Source organism: Tiliqua scincoides, chromosome 2 (assembly GCF_035046505.1).
Source record: "Tiliqua scincoides isolate rTilSci1 chromosome 2, rTilSci1.hap2, whole genome shotgun sequence".
In the NCBI taxonomy this organism is placed as follows: Eukaryota; Metazoa; Chordata; class Lepidosauria; order Squamata; family Scincidae; genus Tiliqua; species Tiliqua scincoides.
Genome location: NC_089822.1, coordinates 47,681,506 through 47,700,923, shown reverse-complemented (window position 1 = coordinate 47,700,923; position 19,418 = coordinate 47,681,506). Strand labels below are relative to the sequence as shown.

At 41.8% G+C, this 19,418-nt stretch overlaps 1 protein-coding gene across 2 annotated transcripts in view; it reads right to left on the bottom strand.

Annotated features, from left to right (window-relative positions):
- FER (FER tyrosine kinase) overlaps nt 1-19,418 on the bottom strand; it is a 189,641-nt gene that overhangs the window by 142,290 nt on the left and 27,933 nt on the right. Inside the window, exons 7-10 of one of the 2 annotated variants that reach the window (XM_066614735.1) lie at nt 18,410-18,529; nt 12,045-12,167; nt 10,588-10,777; nt 5,489-5,775 (exon numbers count right to left, since the gene is read on the bottom strand). In XM_066614735.1, the coding sequence (XP_066470832.1) occupies nt 5,761-5,775; nt 10,588-10,777; nt 12,045-12,167; nt 18,410-18,529 (448 nt within the window). In that variant the 3' untranslated portion in view covers nt 5,489-5,760. Of the gene's footprint in view, nt 1-5,488; nt 5,776-10,587; nt 10,778-12,044; nt 12,168-18,409; nt 18,530-19,418 lie in introns of those variants that run through there. The other variant, XM_066614734.1, reaches the window with a different exon arrangement.

Sequence of the window (19,418 nt, the reverse complement as noted above, 5' to 3'; positions counted from 1 at the left end):
CTGACCGGCCTATAGTTTCCCGGGTCCCCCCTCTTTCCCTTTTTAAAAATAGGCGTGACATTTGCTATCCTCCAATCTTCTGGCACCGTGGCCGTTTTGAGGGACAAGTTGCATACCTTAGTCAAGAGATCTGCAACTTCATTCTTCAATTCCTTAATAACCCTTGGGTGGATGCCATCAGGGCCTGGTGACTTATTGATCTTTAATTTATCAATGAGGTCAGAAACATCTTCTCTTTTAACCTCTATCTGACTTAACTCCTCGGTCAGGAGGGGCCGTTCGGGCAGCGGTATCTGCCCGAAGTCTTTTGCCATGAAGACAGATGCAAAGAACTCATTTAATTTCTCTGCCATCTCTAAGTCTCCTTTTATCTCCCCTTTCCCTCCCTCACCATCCAGAGGGCCAACCGCTTCTCTGGCGGGTTTCCTGCTTCTAACATATTTGAAGAAGCTTTTATTATTCCCCTTAATGTTGCTGGCCATGCGTTCCTCATAGTCTCTCTTGGCCTCCCATATCACCTTCTTACATTTCTTTTGCCACAGTTTATGTTCCTTTTTATTCTCCTCATTAGGGCAAGACTTCCATTTACGGAAGGAAGCTTCCTTGCCCTTCACAGCCTCTCTAACTTGGCTGGTTAGCCATGCGGGCACCCTCCTGGATTTAGTGGAACCCTTCTTTCTTTGCGGTATACACCTCTGCTGGGCCTCTATTACTGTTGTTTTAAGCAGCCTCCATGCACTCTGGAGAGATTGGACTCTTTTTACCCTCCCTTTCAACCTCCTTCTAACCAGCCTCCTCTTTTGAGGGAAGTCCGCCGGTCGGAAGTCAAGGGTTTTTGTTAGAGATTTGCCTGGTATTCTTCCCCCAACGTGCACGTCAAAACGGATCGCAGCATGAGCACTGTTCCCCAGTGGCTCAGTAACGTTTACATCTCTAACCAGGTCCTGCGTACCGCACAATATTAAATCCAGAGTCACCTGTCCTCTGGTGGGCTCCTTGACTAGCTGATCTAAGCCACAGTCATTTAGCACGTCAAGAAATCCGGTTTCCTTATCGTGACCAGAACACAAATTGACCCAGTCAATATGAGGATAATTGAAGTCCCCCATGATTACAACCCTGTCCCTCCTTGTCACCTCCCTGATCTGTTTCCTCATTTCAAGGTCCCCATCAGATTTCTGGTCTGGAGGACGATAGCACGCCCCCAGTATTACATCGCTGCACAAGCCTGGTAATTTTACCCAGAGATTCTACGGTGGAGTCGGACCCACCTTCAATCTCTACTTTGCTGGATTCTATCCCTTCCTTAACATAAAGGGCCACCCCACCTCCAACACGCCCCTGCCTGTCCCTCCTGTAGAGTTTATAGCCCGGGATTGCGGTATCCCACTGATTCTCCGCATTCCACCAGGTTTCCATTATGCCCACTACGTCAATATTTTCCCTTGTCACCAGACATTCCAGTTCTCCCACCTTTGCTCGTAGACTGCGGGCATTCGCATAAAAGCATTTATACACGGAATGCCCCAGGATGGGCTGCTTATTTGCTCCTTTGTCCCCGCATCCTCTCATTGTGCCAAACCGTCTATCACATCCCATCACCCTACCTTTGCCAATTTCTTCTCCTACCCTGCCTTTGTCTTGTTGTTCTCTAACCTTCCCATCCTCATCCCATAGGGATGAGGAGTCCCGAACCGGATGCCCCTCGGCTCCTGTTGGCCTTCCCCCAGGGATCAGTTTAAAAGCTGCTCTGCCACCTTTTTAATGTTATGCGCCAGCAGTCTGGTTCCATTCTGGTTCAAATGGAGCCCGTCCCTCTTGTACAGGCCCCGCTTGTCCCAAAACGTTCCCCAGTGCCTAACGAAGGCCTGTGGTGTATCCAGTGCCAGATATGGGCCTGGTAGGGGCCCAACCCCGCCTCCTGCTCCCCGTCTTCCCCCGCCCCCTGCCCCAGAACACCTTACTTCCACCTCTTCCTCAGAACCTTGTGTCAGCCAAGTTCGGCCAAAGCAACTCTCCCTGCCTGAGTCAGAGCAGAGGCTGAATTCAGTATCTGCAGGCTGGCACATGTCCCTGTGCCAGTCTTGCAGACTCTCAAAGAGGCACAAACATGCCTTAAGGTACATTTGCAACCCTCCTGGGCCTACACAAGGGACTGGCCCTGCCCAAGGTGAAGTCAGGATTGTGCCCTCAGGTATCTAATCAAGAATCTAAACTCTCTAAACTTAAACTGCATATTCCAATGGAAACTACTTAATTCAATTTGAAGCAGATAAGACAGCAAGGACAAATCGGTTTGCTACTGAAAAGTTTTAATTGAAGGCTAATTTATTTATTAAATTATATATATAATTTATATTCTTCCTTCAACACAAAGAGATAAAAACACTGCTGACTGCAACACAGAACAGTGCAAAGCATTTCTAATGGTTTAAGTCAAGAATAACTGGACTGAAAGCATTTAATGATGATCTGTTTTGCAATGAAAATGGCAGAGTAAAATTGGTTTATAACTGAACAAAGACTCCTGAATGAACACTACATCTGATATGCCATGCAGAGCTATTTAAAAAATGATTAAGCAGCCCAGAATGATGAGATAAGAGAGAACATTATTGATTATTAATCACCAGCATACCGTAGACATATATGGTGAATACAGTAGGTGAAATTTTTGCCAAGTAATCAAGCTCAAATTATCACTTTGCCTTATCTCCGGGTCAATCAGAGGACAAAGCCTTTCAAGTCTGATAAGTCTTGTTTCTCAAGCAGAAGACAGGTGCCAAGTTTTTCAAGCAGCAGGCAGGCACAGCTCCTTAGAAGCAATTTGTTAACCTTTTATTCTCCTTCCTTCTGCTGCAGCCTGGTTCGGCTTTGCAAATGCTTGCAAAGCAGGTCTGTTTTTTGAAACATACCTTTCCATCTGAAGCAGGCTACAATTCAATGCACCCTTACTTAAGAATAACACCCATGGAAAGCAGTAGGTCTACTTCTGAGTAAAAAGGGTTGCAAATATATGCAGCTGCATCTCTCTGCTGTGAATTGAATTGCACACTCCCAATTATGTGTTATGGGTTGTATGTTGTACGTAGAGCTTCTGGCTTAACGAACCAGACACCTTAAAGGTGGATTTGATTCATGCATCTCCTGCAGTGGTTCCCAACCTTTTTCACTTGCATATCCCTTGGCAGCCCATTTCCATAAATTGTACCCTTCATATTAGCAAAATGTTTGTAATTAATAATACAAGCCCTCATCTTCTCTCTATGAAAGCCCAGATTTCATGTATTTATCACAGTGTTTTCTCTTTTTATCTGCTGAAGAACAGAAGACTCTGCCTTTGCACTGTTTTGCACCAGAAGTGTGCTGAGAAATTCTCAGTGATTGATCACTTTCCATATTATGTTTCAGCTTTTTTACTGTGCTGGTTTTCAATCACTGGTTCATACATGAATTGATGACCCAAAACTAGCTATTGGTGGGGCTTTCACAGACAACTAGCTATCTCCCTTCCTGCCTTGCTGGTCCTTGCAAGGCATTCCTGTCTTGCAAGGCATTCTGGAGCATGACCTGCCTTTTTCTACCATTATTCCATTCGTTTTCAAGTACCCCTAAAGGTCCTACTGAATGTCCCTGGGAGTACATAAATACCAGGTTGGGAACCACTGTTTTACTGGTATGTTGTTTACAGTACACTTACTCTGATAGTGCTTACAAAAAGGTGATGACCAGAATTTTAAAAGAATAAAAATGTATCTTATGATCTTTTACTATGTTTTTAATAAATTAGAGACTACAGTTCTTACGTAACAATTAGTGGTAGGTTATTTAACAAGGTTCTGGCCTCGAGTAAAATCAGACAAAACTACAGTCAGACACCCCCTAAGTTTAACCCCCGACTTATTCGAGGGTCATAGAAAATTCCATGATTGTTGGCTCAAAACCTGCCCTCCACTTATCTGTGGGATCTACTTATAGGCAAGTATCTGCAGTAATTTAAGAGGGGTTTTATCAAAGAAAAAATTCAATAAACTGGCATCATATCACAATCACAATCTAAAGAAAAATTTTGCCTAATCATTTTTCTTTCTTTTAAATGAACCAAGAGTGGAACTACATATGACAGAGAAAACACACTATGTTTGTCTCAACTGACCGGTTTGGAAGAGACTGACCCTAACTAACTACCCTCATATGATCAAAGACAGACATAATCATAACATACACATGCCCTGACACCTCCCTTTGTGTTCAGGGCATTTTCTTTAATTGCCTGGGGGGAGGAGTTCATAATCATGTAGAGGGGATGAACCGATCCGCCAGGCACACAATTTAAAAAAAGAATGCCCCAAATTCTCCCAGACAGGATCCTAACTGGCTGATAACTCAAGGCAACACACATTTTGCTGCCTTAAAAGTTAGACCTATTCTTAGGTATATTTGGGGTGCCAATTCCAAAAATGGCAACAGTTTTGAGGCTTCCTCATGAGGACACTGCTTGCACCATTCAATAATGAGGCTATGCCGTCGCCGAAACTAGACATAATAGGGCAAAACTGATGCCATTTTTTGAATGAGATCCCAAATTCATTTAAAACCATAAATTTGGAAAAAAGGTTTTTTTGACCCTCCATGTTGTAGGCCTGTGTAATGCTTATTTGAATTCAGGTAGGCATTTCAGTCAGTCAGAGTACTTAACCCTTCCCACACCCACTAGTTCTCCTTGGCAAATTTCTACCTCAGTCTGGCTCTAAGACCAAAAAAGGCTTGATGCAAGGAAGAAATGACTTATTGCATATTATATTGCAGGCACATTTTTGGAAAACATGCGAGAGCAGTATAATATGTGATTCTGCCCTAAATGATGTTTCTATCAAGTGACAAATACAAACAGAACAAAGCAAAACAAATATTTGACATTTCCACCAAATGTCACTCTGAATTAAACATTCACCACAGAATGGCTTGTTAATTTTTTTTTTTTTACACAGCTAGTTTATGCAAAAATCTCTCTCAGAGACTGCTGCCAATACATAATTAAATTCAATTTTGAAAGTAATTTATGAACCCCTATGCTTTCTCTACCTTGCAAATACCACAAGGCATTAAAAAACATTATTATGAGAACTATTCTGCACCATCATGAAGAAGAAATAATGTTAGTATGGAATCGGAGGGGAAAAAAATCTGTGGTATGGCATTTGCTGTGGCTGAAGGCCCAGATTCAAATCCCGGGCCTACCATAAGTTCATTTTATAGTTTTGAGCAAGCCACTTCTTGTCTTTAGCCTCATCTCATAGAGGTTTAAGAAGAATAAATGACTATACTGTAAGTAATTAAGGACAGACAAAACCTTCCTTTCAGTCTATGTAACATGTCATCCACAGATAGTACTAACAACAACAAAATACAACTTGATCTGCATGTCCAGAGATTTTTAATAGTTTTATTAAGGGTTCCAAAACTGAATAAGAAATCCATATTCTGCTCAGTTCAGACCAAAGAGAAGAAGAGCATTTCCCATGGATTCAAAGCTGTCACTTCACCTTAGTACTACTGTCCAAAGAAACACTGTAATAATCTGGCCTTCTGGAGTTCCATGTGGTATTTGTTACAGAAGCCGAATTCTTCAGAATCTGAGCTTTCGTATGTTTCTAGTCCTTGTGGTTGCGCACACTCATATCAAAACTGTAAAGGCAGCATCTACAAAAGTTCAAGGCATGAAGCTGCTTAATTTTTTCTGCTTCTTAGGCACTACTGTTAAAGGATGGGTTCCTGTTTGTGTCAAGAAACAAAAGATCAGACGCAATCTAGTGATAGAAGCATTCACACAAATCTTACTGGCTTTCCCAAAACAAATTAATTTGTTGCTGCTAATCACTGCTACAAAACGTGGCATACTTTGTCAGTTAAAACAGGTGCTACACTGTTGGGTTCAATCTTTCAAAAAGGGCTGATCTAATTTGACAGCAAAAGTTATGTTATGCAACACATTATGTTGAACACATTGTAGGGGTTGTAGTTAAACCCCACCTTCCATTTGTGCAATCTAGTGCTCACATAAGAGAAGGGGGACCAACCCCCTTCTCTACCCAGCACCCAAAATTCTGCTCCCAAGGGTTGAGAAACCCTAATGAACAGATTTTCAGGGTGTGCAGGGGGGCAGGAGAGGGAAGGAGGCCATCAGTGAAAATTTCACTCTCTTGCATGAGCATATGTTGGGGTTTTGAAACAATCCACTCTATGATTACCTTTCATTTCCTGGTTCTCTAACTAGTAGTCAAAGGGCCACGTTTAGGATTATTTTGAAGGGGAGATTTAAAACACTTTCAATGTGATTTGCGGTCCAGACAAACATCAGGTGGCAGTCGTTCACCCTCTCCTGAAGAAATCCTCCCTAATCTTTGATAATTTCTGACCAAGTGTCAAACCTCACATTTTTGGGTAAGGTGATCAAATGGGTGGTAGCAGCTCAGCCCCTTGGAATTCTGGAGCAAGTGGATTATCTGGATCCCTTTCAATCTGATTTCAGACTGGGCTATGGAATAGAGAGATGGCTTTGGTCCTCTTGACTGATGATCTGCACCAAGTGGGAGTGCATCACTGTTGATCCTGCTGGACCTCTCAGTGGTCTTCAACACCATAAACCATGAAGTCCTTCTAGACAAGGTTAGGGTTTAGAAGCACTATTTTGCAGTGGTTCCACTCCTTCCTGGTAGATTGAACCCAGATGGTAAGGCTGGGGGTTGTAGACTTATGGGGTGGCACAGGGATCTATTTTGTCCCTTATGCTGTTTAATATCTACATGAACCCACTGGGGGAGGTGATCCAGTGATTTGGAGTTGTTTGTCACCAATATGCATATGACACACAAGTCTCTCTCTTTTCCACCAGTTTTTGTGGGGGCCTTCAGAGTTCTGGAGACTTGCCTGGGAGCAACTGGGGCTTGGATGAGGACTAATAAACTGAAATTAAATTCAGACAAAACAGAGGTCCTCCTGATACAGAAGGTAGTGAAGCCAGTACTCAATCTACAACTTACTTTAGATGCACTCCCTCTGAAAGAGCAGATTGGTAACCTGGGAGTCCTCCTGAATCCACAGTTGACCCTGGGTGCCCAGGGAGCATATGGCACCAGGGGGAGCTTTTGCCCAGCTTTGGCTAGTACATCAGCTGAGACTGTGCTAGAATCAGCCAGACCTGGTTACAATGGCCCATGTCCTAGTAACATCTTACTTAGAATACTGTAACACACTCTACATTGGGTTACCCTTGAAGATGGTCTGGAAGCTGCAGCTAGTGCATAATGCAGTTGCTTGACTGGTCACCAGAGCTCAGTGGGTTAAGCCTACCATGCCATTACTCTGGCAGCTACACTGGGTACCTATTCTATTCTGAGCACAATTCAAGGTGTTGGTGATGACTTTTAAAGCTCTATACCCTATAGGTCCAGGGTATCTGAAAGACTGCATTCCCCCATGTAATCCTGCATGTCCTCCAACGGTCAGATAGGTTCCTGATTAGGACACCATATGAAGCCAAGGAGATGTTGGCAAGGTGCTGGGCCTTATCTGTAGTAGCACTTTGTCTGTAAACCAACTACCAGAAAATCTGAGGACAGTCCCCTCTTTATATGGTTTCCAGTTGAGTTTTAAAACATATTTCTGTCACTTGGCATTTGAGAAAACTCCTAGGAACCCCTTTTAACTTAATACCTATAGGTCTTTTGTTGCTGTTTTGACGTTATTGCTGTTTTTACCCTTTACACCTTTTAAATGCTCCAGTACAGTTTTAAGTTGTTTTAATGGTTTTATTTAAATGATTTTATTAATTGTATTTTATCATTTAATTCTTATTGTTATATACCACTTTGAGCATAGTCTTTTAAACGAACAAACGAATGATCACCCTCAGCCCAAAGCTGTTATTTGTCCTGGGGAGAAAGTTGCTTTAGGCACCATATTACTTATTCCTTAGTACCACACTGTAAAATGTTGCCCTATTATCTACTCCACCCTATTTAGCAAACTGTAATTTCCAAGTGACATTTAGTGAACTGACTCCAGCTTTACTTAACAATGCAAACTTTTCCCTACATTCTTCTCATTTGATACGCAAATTAGAAAATTCAGGGACTATCATACAGTTAACACATTATTAAATCACACCTTGCATCTCCTCCAGAAGTCCCAGGCAGTGGGTCTTTCTCCAAGACATTAATATAGGGGAGGCAGTGCCCTTGGAATTTTGGCACCCTAGGCAACTGTTTAGTTTGCCTTTAAGGCTACACTGGCCCTGACAAAATGAATATTTCAGCTCCTCCTAATCTTTTCTCTATCCTCCTTAATTACTATCAATTTCTTTGCTGTGTTGTACCTAATTTACCTTGCAGGCTTCTAGACTAGAAGATGCTCTCATCAAATTAGTTTGTCCAATAGAGCATGTACATCACTGACCTTGTATAAATAATGCATCACAATAGAAGAATGAATGCAACTCTGGCAACTGAAAAAGGGAGCAAAGAGAAAGGAGCGGGGGGGGAACAGTAGTTATGCCTCTAAGACAGTTTCATACACTTTTTTGAGAACAGACACAAGGGTGTCCTATGGGCCATAGGACTAAACCCTTTATCAAATGCACACAGTCGGTTTTCTTTATCTGCAGATTTGACTCACTGTGGGTTCCAAACCTGGGTCTTGAGGACCCACAAAGGACCTCCAGGATGCAACCAAAAGGTCTTTTCACAAAAACCAGAAGTGCCTGCCAGAAGGCTCTGAGGTGCAGGGAGGCCGCACACACACTCCCCGCAACTCAGAAAAGCAGCTGGACCGCAGATTTGATTATCCGTGGTTTTGGAATCCATGGGGTTTCCAGGAACAGGACCCCAGCAGATGTCGAGGATCAAGCTGTATTCTTATTTGCATCAGGTGTTCATGCAATACAGAGCCAAAGACAAAAATATATTTTTTCCTTTTCCAAACCTAAATACCAAAACTCTATGTGTTGGGAGAAAGCAAATTTAGTACTTTTTAGCAACTTTCTCCCACATACTGATGCTTGGTCACCAAGAAGAATGAACCCTTCTTTTAAATTTTTCTGTCTGTCGCTAAATACCTGTTTTCTGCCTGTTGCTAAATACAGTATAATATATGGATCTGGGGAAACAGAACTTTAAGACCATCACTTTAAAAAACCAATTGTTATGCTAACAAAATCCCATAGGTAGTCCACTCAGATGTCACCACCAAAACATTTTTAAACTATTTTTTTCTTGAATCATCTATGCACAATAATAGGAACTGTGGGCACTGCTTTTGCAGCAGTCAACATAAAGCTGAGAACTCCAACGTACCCAGTCTGGAACATATTGGGTACAATCAAACTTGTCATGAACTCAAGAAAGATGGGAATGCGATTTTCAAGTCCCTGACTGTGACTAGGAATTCATGCCATTGTGTAACTATGACAAGTTCTGGAGTCAAAAGTCTGCATTTATATTTTCCAAAGCCCAGTGTCTCCAGGATGAGCCATATCAATGTGCAAATTCACACAAAGGATGCACCATTAATATACTAAAAACAGAGACAATTAGCATTCTGATAATACAGTGGATAAGAGGATTAAGTATTGAGAATTCCCTTCCCAGGAGATGCCTAGAATCTTACTTATGCATTTCTCTTTAACTCCCTATATACTGGGAAATTTCAGGTTGCATTATGTGATGTACCTGAAGTAAGGACTAACTGTTGGTCAACGTCTCAAGCTAGTTCTACAAATGCTGCATGAAACTGCAGGACGTCATACAAGTTGCTAAACACTGTGCTTTTGAAACTCTCTCTGTCTCTCTAGAAGCCTCCTCCCCATTCTTAGGGACGGGGGTAAAAGAGGAGGTTCTACTTTTTATTCGCCTTTTGTCAATTTTCTTTCAGTACACTCAATATAGGTTCAGGGTATCAAATATATCCATTAAGTGAGTAGGCACATCATTTATTTTGGTACAGCTTTTGTGGTTATCTGTGAAGTCTCTTAAAATCCATTTTTAATCAATTATGTAGCTTTTAAGTTGCTTTTTCTCAGTCTCATAAATGGTTGGTTTTTCTGACACAGGGTTGCACCTTGTTTGACCTTGAAAAAAGTCACTGGATTTTGCAGGGATAGTTGTTAAGGTGGAATGGGAATGTGCACTCTGCCCCATTTCAACTACCTCCATATTAACAAGTGGTAATCAATATTCCCAGACAGAAGCAAATAAGCAAGAACTGGTGGTGATGGCCATCCTTCGCTTGATTTCATCTAAATCTGGCAAAACTGCTTCTGAATAAGCAAATTACAGTCTTGGCTAGCTTTGCTGACAGACACTGATAGGACTACCATCAGTGAATTTTGATCCATTGTTAAAACCAGCTTCACTAGACTCCCAAAAAGACTAAAAGTACCATTCAAGTAACTCTGAACTGTAATGGGACAAAAGCATACAATTATATCTATAACCAATGGTTAATGGTCAACAATATCTCCAATTCCATTTGGTAAAGCATTCAGGTAAAGCATTCATGCTATTATAATGCAAGCAGCATAGGATTTACCATAGATGAGACTGATCGGGCATCCTCCTCATAGTTCACAACAGGTGGGGGCTCTTTCCCATCATTGTCTTGCACTTTCTGTTCTAGCAGTTCTTTCTGGGCTGCAAACTTGACTTCAGTGCATTTCAGTTGCTGAACTGTTTGCTTCAATTCTTCCAGTGACTGCTTCTGACTTAGCAAAAGCACAACACTGAAAAGAACAAAGATAAAATCAAAGGACAAAATTTTGAAAGTAGCTGGAATTACTAACGCTTTTGTCAAAATACACGTTGAATAATAATATGCTTTAGAGGGCCCAGGGATTCACAGTGAGTGAGTTGGAAAGAGGGATTCAGACCACAGTGTGTTTCCGACAGCATCGGAAGCATCAGTTTGAACTAGACTGAAGTTTTACGAGGGGGGGGATCTCACTTCACCAAGCCCAGTTCTGAATTAAATGTGGGGGGGGGGGAGCCATCACCAATTTTCCTCTAGGTCAGGGGTGCCCAAACCCCCGGCCCTGGGGCCACTTGCGGCCCTCAAGGCCTCTCAATGCGGCCCTCAGGGAGCCCCCAGTCTCCAATGAGCTTCTGGCCCTCCGGAGTTTTGTTGGAGCCCACATTGGCACAACGCAACTGCTCTCAGCGTGAGGGCAACTGTTTGACCTCTCACGTGAGCTGTGGGATGAGGGCTCCCTCCACTGCTTGTTGTTTCATGTCTGTGATGCAGTAGTGGCAGCAAAGGAAAGGCCAGCCTTGCTTTGTGCAAGGCCTTTTATAGGCCTTGAGCTATTGCAAGATCTTCATTCATTCATATGTTCATCTTTAATATATTCATTTATGTAAACTTTTGTAAATTTATTCAAATTTTAAATGAAAATTCTTTTCTTCCCCGGCCCCCGACACAGTGTCAGAGAGACGATGTGGCCCACCTGCCAAAAGTTTTGGACACCCCTGCTCTAGGTTTAAAAAATGAGATACACATCTGTGGTTTAAAGCTACTGCTCCCTAACAGCAAAAGAATGGGACACTACACACCAAAACATGCACAGAAACTCTGCTCCTGAGATCTTTTAGAACAGGAAAAGAAAACTGACCAACTTCTAGTCTGAACATGCACTTAACAACAAAAAAGAGAGCAGTAGGATGGGGAGCAGTCTGGGGGAAACATTATCCCTAGAATGTCATACTAAAGAATGAGAACAAGGCTTGATGCTGCAGATCTCAATGGGTAGAACATGGAAGGGGGCTGAAAGAGATGAGGAAAGACAGAATCAGCAGGATGGCTGCAGAAAATCTGGGTCCCACGTGTTTGAGAATCCTCTAACAAGACACATCTAATAAATTAGATAGGGAAACTATCCAATACCATTCCAGGGGCAAAAGCTGATTTTCAACTGTGAGGTCTCTGGTGCCTATGACTGACTAGTCAATAGCATGCTAGAATTCTGAGACTCTTATAAAGTTCCTTCTACTCACTCAGACTTTTTCTCATAGATTTTAGAAGATTCTTCTATTTTATTTTCTAACTTCAGTACCAGCTCCTCCTTGTTTTGAAGTGTCTGCTGAGTCTGAAACAGCTCTTCTACTACTGTTTTCAACCTATTGATTTAATTGCAAGGTTATATATGCATTAATCACAAAGGTAAATTTTTGCATGCTAAGCATCAGTTTCTTTTTCCTAGATTCTAATGCAGACATCAGAGACAGCAACTTATATTATACTTTTGATAGAGAAGAAAGTAAAATAGATTCCCAGAACATACTATTATACTAACGGTAACAGAAAAGAGAAGCTGAAAGGCAGAACTAGTTGCACTTTTCTCCACTTTGGAAGAGAACAGACTATTTGTGATACTATATACAATCCCATTAATGTAATAAGGCCCCAACTTGGACAGATAAGTCTGGGACAACTTTTATAAAGCATATTCTTCTTTTGCACAAGGAACTCTTTTGCGTGTTGCCAAAGACTTCCTGGTAGTGGTATTATTATATTCATGCAAATAGGCAAGAATTATTTTGTAGTGGTCCTGGTAATTTTCCCCCCAGAAAATTGGCATTTAGAAACCTTATTTGTCCAGTACTTATAAAAGGTTAAACAAACTTCTAAGACCCATTACCAAACCTGTATTGCACATTTTAAATTCCAGGCTTAGATGCAAAGTTTAAAAAGCAAATCTAGGAGACAGCATGAAGATCTGCTGTTTAAAAGGAATAAGTCAAATATACCAGCAGTCATGTCAAGCAATTCTTTGGATTCATGCCATAGTTACCTGCAAATATTCTGAATCCTGAACTACAGCCTAGGAATAAAACACTTGTAGTTCCAGCAGAAATATCATTTTGAATGTTCCACAGAGGCATAACAGGTTGAAGATTCACTTAGGCCAATTGATTGCACTGGGGCAAGATTCATCACACCCAAACAGTTTATCCAATTTAACACTAACATACAGCTTATCTTCATCCATTGAGAACCTGAATAATGTGTTAGCCCAGAACAATGTCAAGTAAAATAGAACAGATTATAAAGCATATTAAGTTATTCATCTCCAGCTTCCCCCACTTCTACCATTAATCCTACAAAGCTCTCAATATCAATATTGCACAACACAGAGAAAGGCCCTCCCCAACAAGATCATTCAAATGAACAACAAAACCTTGATTTTCCTTTAATATTTTTACTTGTGTTAGTCCAAGCCAATACCTCGTTCCTCATGTAACAGAAGATAGGGAGAACTTCTGACACAGGTAGTAGACATGGAAGGGGAAAAGCCCATGTTGTTCTTGTCCACAATTTTGTTTTTATTTGTAAATAGTGCTCAATGAAAACAGAAAGAAGATGCACAGCTGGCAAGGAAGACGTTTTATAGCCTAAAAGTTATATCCAAAAATTATGAAGCATGAACAGAAGGAGAGATGTTTCTATTTTTTTCAAAAAGACAGTAGCCCCATAAACTACAATGCACATGGCTCTAAAGATCCTCTGCAGTGGCTTTTTGGGACTTGAAGAGGGTGCAGCTTAGGGTGAAATGGAGGGACCAAAACCATGTCATATGGGAGATCCAAGAAAAAAGAAAAACAAGGGAATCAACAGCGCCTATAAACCTGAACTACAAAAAATAAAACAAATGAACAGCTTGTATAATCGGAATTAGCTTTAATTCCTAATGCATTGCAGTTATCTACAATCCTCCTTTAAAGTTAAAAACTATTTGACTACGATTTGACTCTCTCACTCTCTTGTATATACTTTAAGATCAATTATGACTTTTTCTTCATTGGGGAAATTAAAAAATTCATTTCCTGAATTTTACTTTCGGTTTTACTTTGTCCTATTGTTTCTCTTTGTACAACTGTATTTGGGGGAGGGGGATAACCCACTCTATCAGAATAAGTAATAACTGCCTTATTCTTGCATTTTTTTAAAAAACTAATTAGTAGATCAAAAATATCTAATGTAAGGGAAAAAATCAAAACGTTAACTGAAACATCTAAAGTCAGCCAAGCAACCTTTCATAAAGCAGCAAAGGGAATAGTTCTTTGCTAAATGGCTGCTAATGAATGTGATATTGTGATGCAGAGCTAGGAATTATGGTTATTAAAAGGGTAATTTCCTTTACAATAAACCTGCTGATTTAGGAAAGGGATATTAAAAATGGTATAATTGGCAATTCTACAGAACATATTAAAAAGTGAATCAGCATCTGTTCTGACAGATGCTTACAAAAAAATGCCGCCACCCCCACACACTTTAATCAGTTACAGTATAATATAACACACAATGGAATAAGAATGCACACTCACTAATTAAATATACATACTCCTCTCACAATACTGCCACTTTCCTGCTTGGTAACAGCACAAATACCCTTTCTCCAAAAATGCCTTCCTTAAATGCTGGATTTCAATATTTGCAAAGTCTCTGAAAGACTGTTTCTGCTCCTCATCTGTAATCAATTTCAAACCAACTGGGGAAACAAAATTCCAGTATTAATGTCCCAGAGTAGATACACCTTAACTATACTTCCTGAAGAACCAAGAACTGTTGTTTGGAAGCACTTCTAGGATGGATGAAGGCAACATATTTAATATAATCCAGACAAGATGCAAGTTATTGTGTTGGGAAATATATTTGTTCTACATAGCAGTGTTCAGGGCATTGTCTTTCCCCTCAAAAGAACACTGCTTGGGGGTGCTTCTGAACTCAAACCTATCACCAAGAATACACACACAAACTTTGGTTGGTTCACCAGCTGTAGCCCTGAAAGGATTCGCTAACTTCAGCAATCCATGTTAGTTACATTCAGATTGAATTGTTGCAGTACAGTTTATATGAGACAGCCTTGGAAGATGGTTCAGAAACTTCCATTCATCCAGAATGTGGTGGCTAGTTTACAATCTGGAAGCAGTCATACGTTGTACCTCTCACCTATTCTCTGCCCACTCCAACAGCTGCCAATATGCTGCTGAGCTCCCTTTATAGCACTGGTTTTGGCCTTTAAAGCTCTTTGGGCCAGATTACCTTAAAGACCACCTACTACCAGGACCTATTTTGAAAAAAATCTATAGGTTCTTCTTTCCAGCCCAAAATGCTTCCATCTTGAATATTGTTTTGACCCCCAGATAACTTCAGGGGGCAAGCTAACTATCTCATATGGAAGCAAGCTGTCCTTGAGGTACTTCAGCACTAAGCTGTGAAGAGCTTTAAAGGTCAAAACCATCACTGAATTGTGCTCAGAAACAAATCAGCCACCAACACAGATGGAAGAAAAGCAGTCTAACAAAGTCAAACCACCTCACCTCAATCATCACATGGGCCACCACATTCTGCACAAAACTGCAGTTTCTGAACAGCCTTCAAAGGCAGCCCCGTGTAGAGCGCATTACAGAAATAGAGTCTCAGTGTCACCAGTGCACAGACCACTGTGATCAGGATCTGCATGATTCAGCTAAGGCCACCGCTGGTGCACCAACCAAAGCTGGGCCAAGTGCCCCCTGGGACACCATCACCAACTGGGCACCCAGAAACAGCAAGGAGGCCAGAAGTACCCCAAGTACAGACCTGTACCGGGAGAGGGAGTGCTTCCACATTCAGAATGCTTTGCTGATCCAACAACTACATCAAAAGAACCTCTGTTTTGTACATTAATTTTGCTTTAAATTCGGCTTCTTAGCCTGCCTCCAGTCCCCCACTGATCCTAGACCTTGGTTAAGTGTTTCCACACCTCTAGATAACATACATAAGAACCTAAGAAGAGCCTTGCTGGATCAGGCCAAGGGATAATTTTGTCTAGCTTCCTGAATCCCACAGTGGTCCATCTGATGCCTCAGAGAACACACAGGACAGTAAGGTACAATACCTACATCCCGTTGCCACTCCCTTCTATCTGGCATTCAGAGATAGGATACCTCTAATACGACCAAGATTGCATATAATTGTCATGACATGTAACCTGTGATGAACTTTTCCTCCATAAATTTTCACAATTCTCTTTTAAAAACATCTAGGCCATGAGCCATCATGGCATCATGTGGCAAGAAGTTCCACAGACTAATTAAACACTGGGTAAAAAAATATTTCCTGTTGTTCTGCTGAGTCTCCCACCAGACAATTTTAGTGATGTTTCCTCATTCTTGTATTGTGTGAGAGGAGAAAGAACTTCTCTCTATCTGTAATTTTATGTCTCAATCATGTTTCCCCCCTCAGGTGCCTTCTTTCTCCACCAAGAAGTCCCAAATGTTGTAGTCTTTCTTCTAAGGGAGGTGCCCTAGCCCACTAATCATTTTGGTCGCTCTCTTCTGCACCTTTTCCAGTTCCAGTTTTTGAGATGGGGCAACCAGAACTGGATTCAGTACTCCAGATGTGGCCTTACCATGAATTTGTACAATGGCAGAAAAAACACCTTCTTTACTGCAATCACTGCCAGAGAGTAGGCCCTTAAGTGGGTTCTCGAACTCGAAATCTCGTTCAGTGAGATTTACTGTAAATTTTTCTCCGCCATCACTCAAGATGTCTGCCCAACACTTTCATTACCCATTGCTCCCCAGAAAACCAGGGGTGCACCATGGCTCAACAACAAGGCTCCTCAGGAGCAACCCGATCCACTGCCCTGGCCATTTTCTCATTCCAAAGGTCAATCAGATTCATAAGCCTCTGGGGGAAGACCATCTGAAACAGCACACTGTCACTGCAGAGATAAGAAGGCTCATCCAGCCTAAACTATATCAGGTAATGATCTGTCAACAGCAGTGATCTTAATCTCGTTCATTCCTAGATCACCACCCACTTGCCCAGTAATGAAAACCAGATCTAATGTGTGCCCAAGCTATACATGCTAGGGCAAAAATACCTGTGTCAGGTCAACACTTGCTATATGGCCATGACATCCTTAGCAAGTCTCACACTGGGGCTTCAGCATGAACTTTAAAGTCCCCCAGCACCAACAACCAGTGCACTGCAATGCCAAACTTGAGACCACCACACCCCCAGCTCAAACAGAGAGACTGTTGAGCACCAAAGAGGGCAGTACACCAACAGAATCCTAATCCATGCTAACATGGGCACTCAAATCCCACACACTGCGGCAGAGGGCACCTGGAAAGGGAAATAGTTTGGTCTACTGCAACCGTTCTTTGTCGTCCCTGTGGCCCTGGCTGCTGCATCATCTGAAAGTTTGGTGAGACCCCACTGCCGCCTCCACCACAACTTATCTAACTAGGTTTCCATTACGCACACCCCTCCATGTACCACAGACACATGCCCACAGCAGGGACCTGGCTAAAACAAAGAGCAACAAAAAGCACACAAAGGTATTCACTCTAAAACTGCAGCCTCAACCCAAAAGCCATGCACAATCCCCCTCCCAGAACCCTAAGCAGCACAACCCCCAAAACACCCCGGAAGTGCAACAACCCATCCACCAAGCAAGAAACAGGCCGGGGGTGGGGCAGAGGGAGAGACAGAGAAACACCAGTTCTGTAGCCTCCAGTCTCTTATCCAAACCCCCTCCAACTTATTTTCCTACCAATCTAAGCCCCACCCCATCATGAACTGGACAGTGAACAGGGAAGAGGGTTCTCAACTTTGTGGTAAAACCTGAAGGAGGCAACCGAACCATGGGTCAGCTTGGGGAAATACTCCAAGGAAGGGGAGGGGTTGACTCACCAGGCTGAAGCTATTGTTACTGAAATCCTCTCTCTCTCTACCCACTCCCCTCCCCCCCTCCCCGGGGAAGAAAATAAGAAAAAGGGGGCAGTCTGGCACTGCTCCACTTTGTAAGCACCATGGTACAGCCTGGGGAAATACCCCTGTCCCTGGGTATTTCTAAAAGTCCAGTAAGAAGCAGGACTTCCTCACTAGGTTGAAGCTGTCACTACTATGCTCCTCAAAGGGCAGAATTTGGCTCCCTTTTCAATAAGATGATCACACATGCATGTATACATATCATGGGCACCCACTAAGAAACCATGGCTAATCACAGCTTTGGGGCATTTAAGGCAGCAGCTATTTCATCTAATATCATACATTGGTGTCATGCTATTTCAGTGCTTTTTATGATGAACTCTTATAGAAAGTGGGGAAAAGCAATTTTATTAGCCCGCATAGCTTCCCCCCCCCTCTATTATTCCATGCTCCCATAACCCTACTGGTTATCCAACCTTAATCTACTTGGTCCAGTACCTCATTAATAAGTTCCTTGCTAACAAAAAAAGAAAGCAAAGTCCATATTCTTCACAAACCTATATATTAGAAGAAAAACACATTTTACAGTACACATATCCAATTTTATATAATTTATTCTGCTATAGAAGAGAAAAGAGGCATTTAAATTACTTACATGGCTTGCAAACTTTCAGCTGTCAAATTATTCCACATAATCTCATTAGCTTGAAGATTTTCATTTTCTTCCAACAAAGATGTATCAAACTCTATTTCTGGTTGTGCAACATCTGGTATCCTTTCAGGATAAAAAAACAATTCATTAATTTCATATTTTTAAACAATTGACACCATTGCAAGGCCTCCCCCAAATGTATCTAACTCTAACAAGACAGTGTCCTTTCCTGTGTCCACCCCACAGCAGTTTGTGTCCTTGCAAGGATACAAATTAAATGAGAGAAATTTCATGTAAGCAACTAGGATATCCTTTTCCAGGCATTGCCAGAGATGGGAGACAGGCTACTTCTAGAAATGCATGGTTCTCAGATACTGTGTCTGCAGGAAGTAACAAACATTTATCTTTCATGTTGCTGGAGTAGGATTAAGCTGACAAAGCCCACCATACCAGGATGGACAGCTGCATGACATATCATAAGATTGGCTGAATTACCTTTTCGATCATTGGCTGTAACCTTTCAAGATCACACCATGCTCTTTGGCCTAACTAAAAAGTTTCTGCTGTACAATGACACTGCTCATTACATATCATGTTCTGTTTTCTCAGTCTTCTCAGTCTGTTGTCTCAGTCTTCTAGCCCTCCCATTCCCTGCTCTCTTACCAGGCATTCACTACGAGTACATTCACTACTGTTCTACCTGTTGTGTACTGCCTTTTTAAGAGACAAGCCAGAAGGTTTCTGGATGATAATGTCACAAGAGAAAACAGGGTGGGGACACTTTGCAGCAGAAGTCTATGCGATCGGTTGGGCCTACATGATCTCCTCAAGAGCCTGAACAGTCCCAGTCCTAGAAACTAGGGATGATTCACAGTTGTACTTGTTTATTTTCTATCAGTTTGAGAGCCAAAAATACATCACATTAAGAGAACGTGCACTGATCATCCGTCTTTAAAAACAGCAGGAGCAAACCCCCACTTGCACACCATGGTAATTATTTAAAAAATATGCA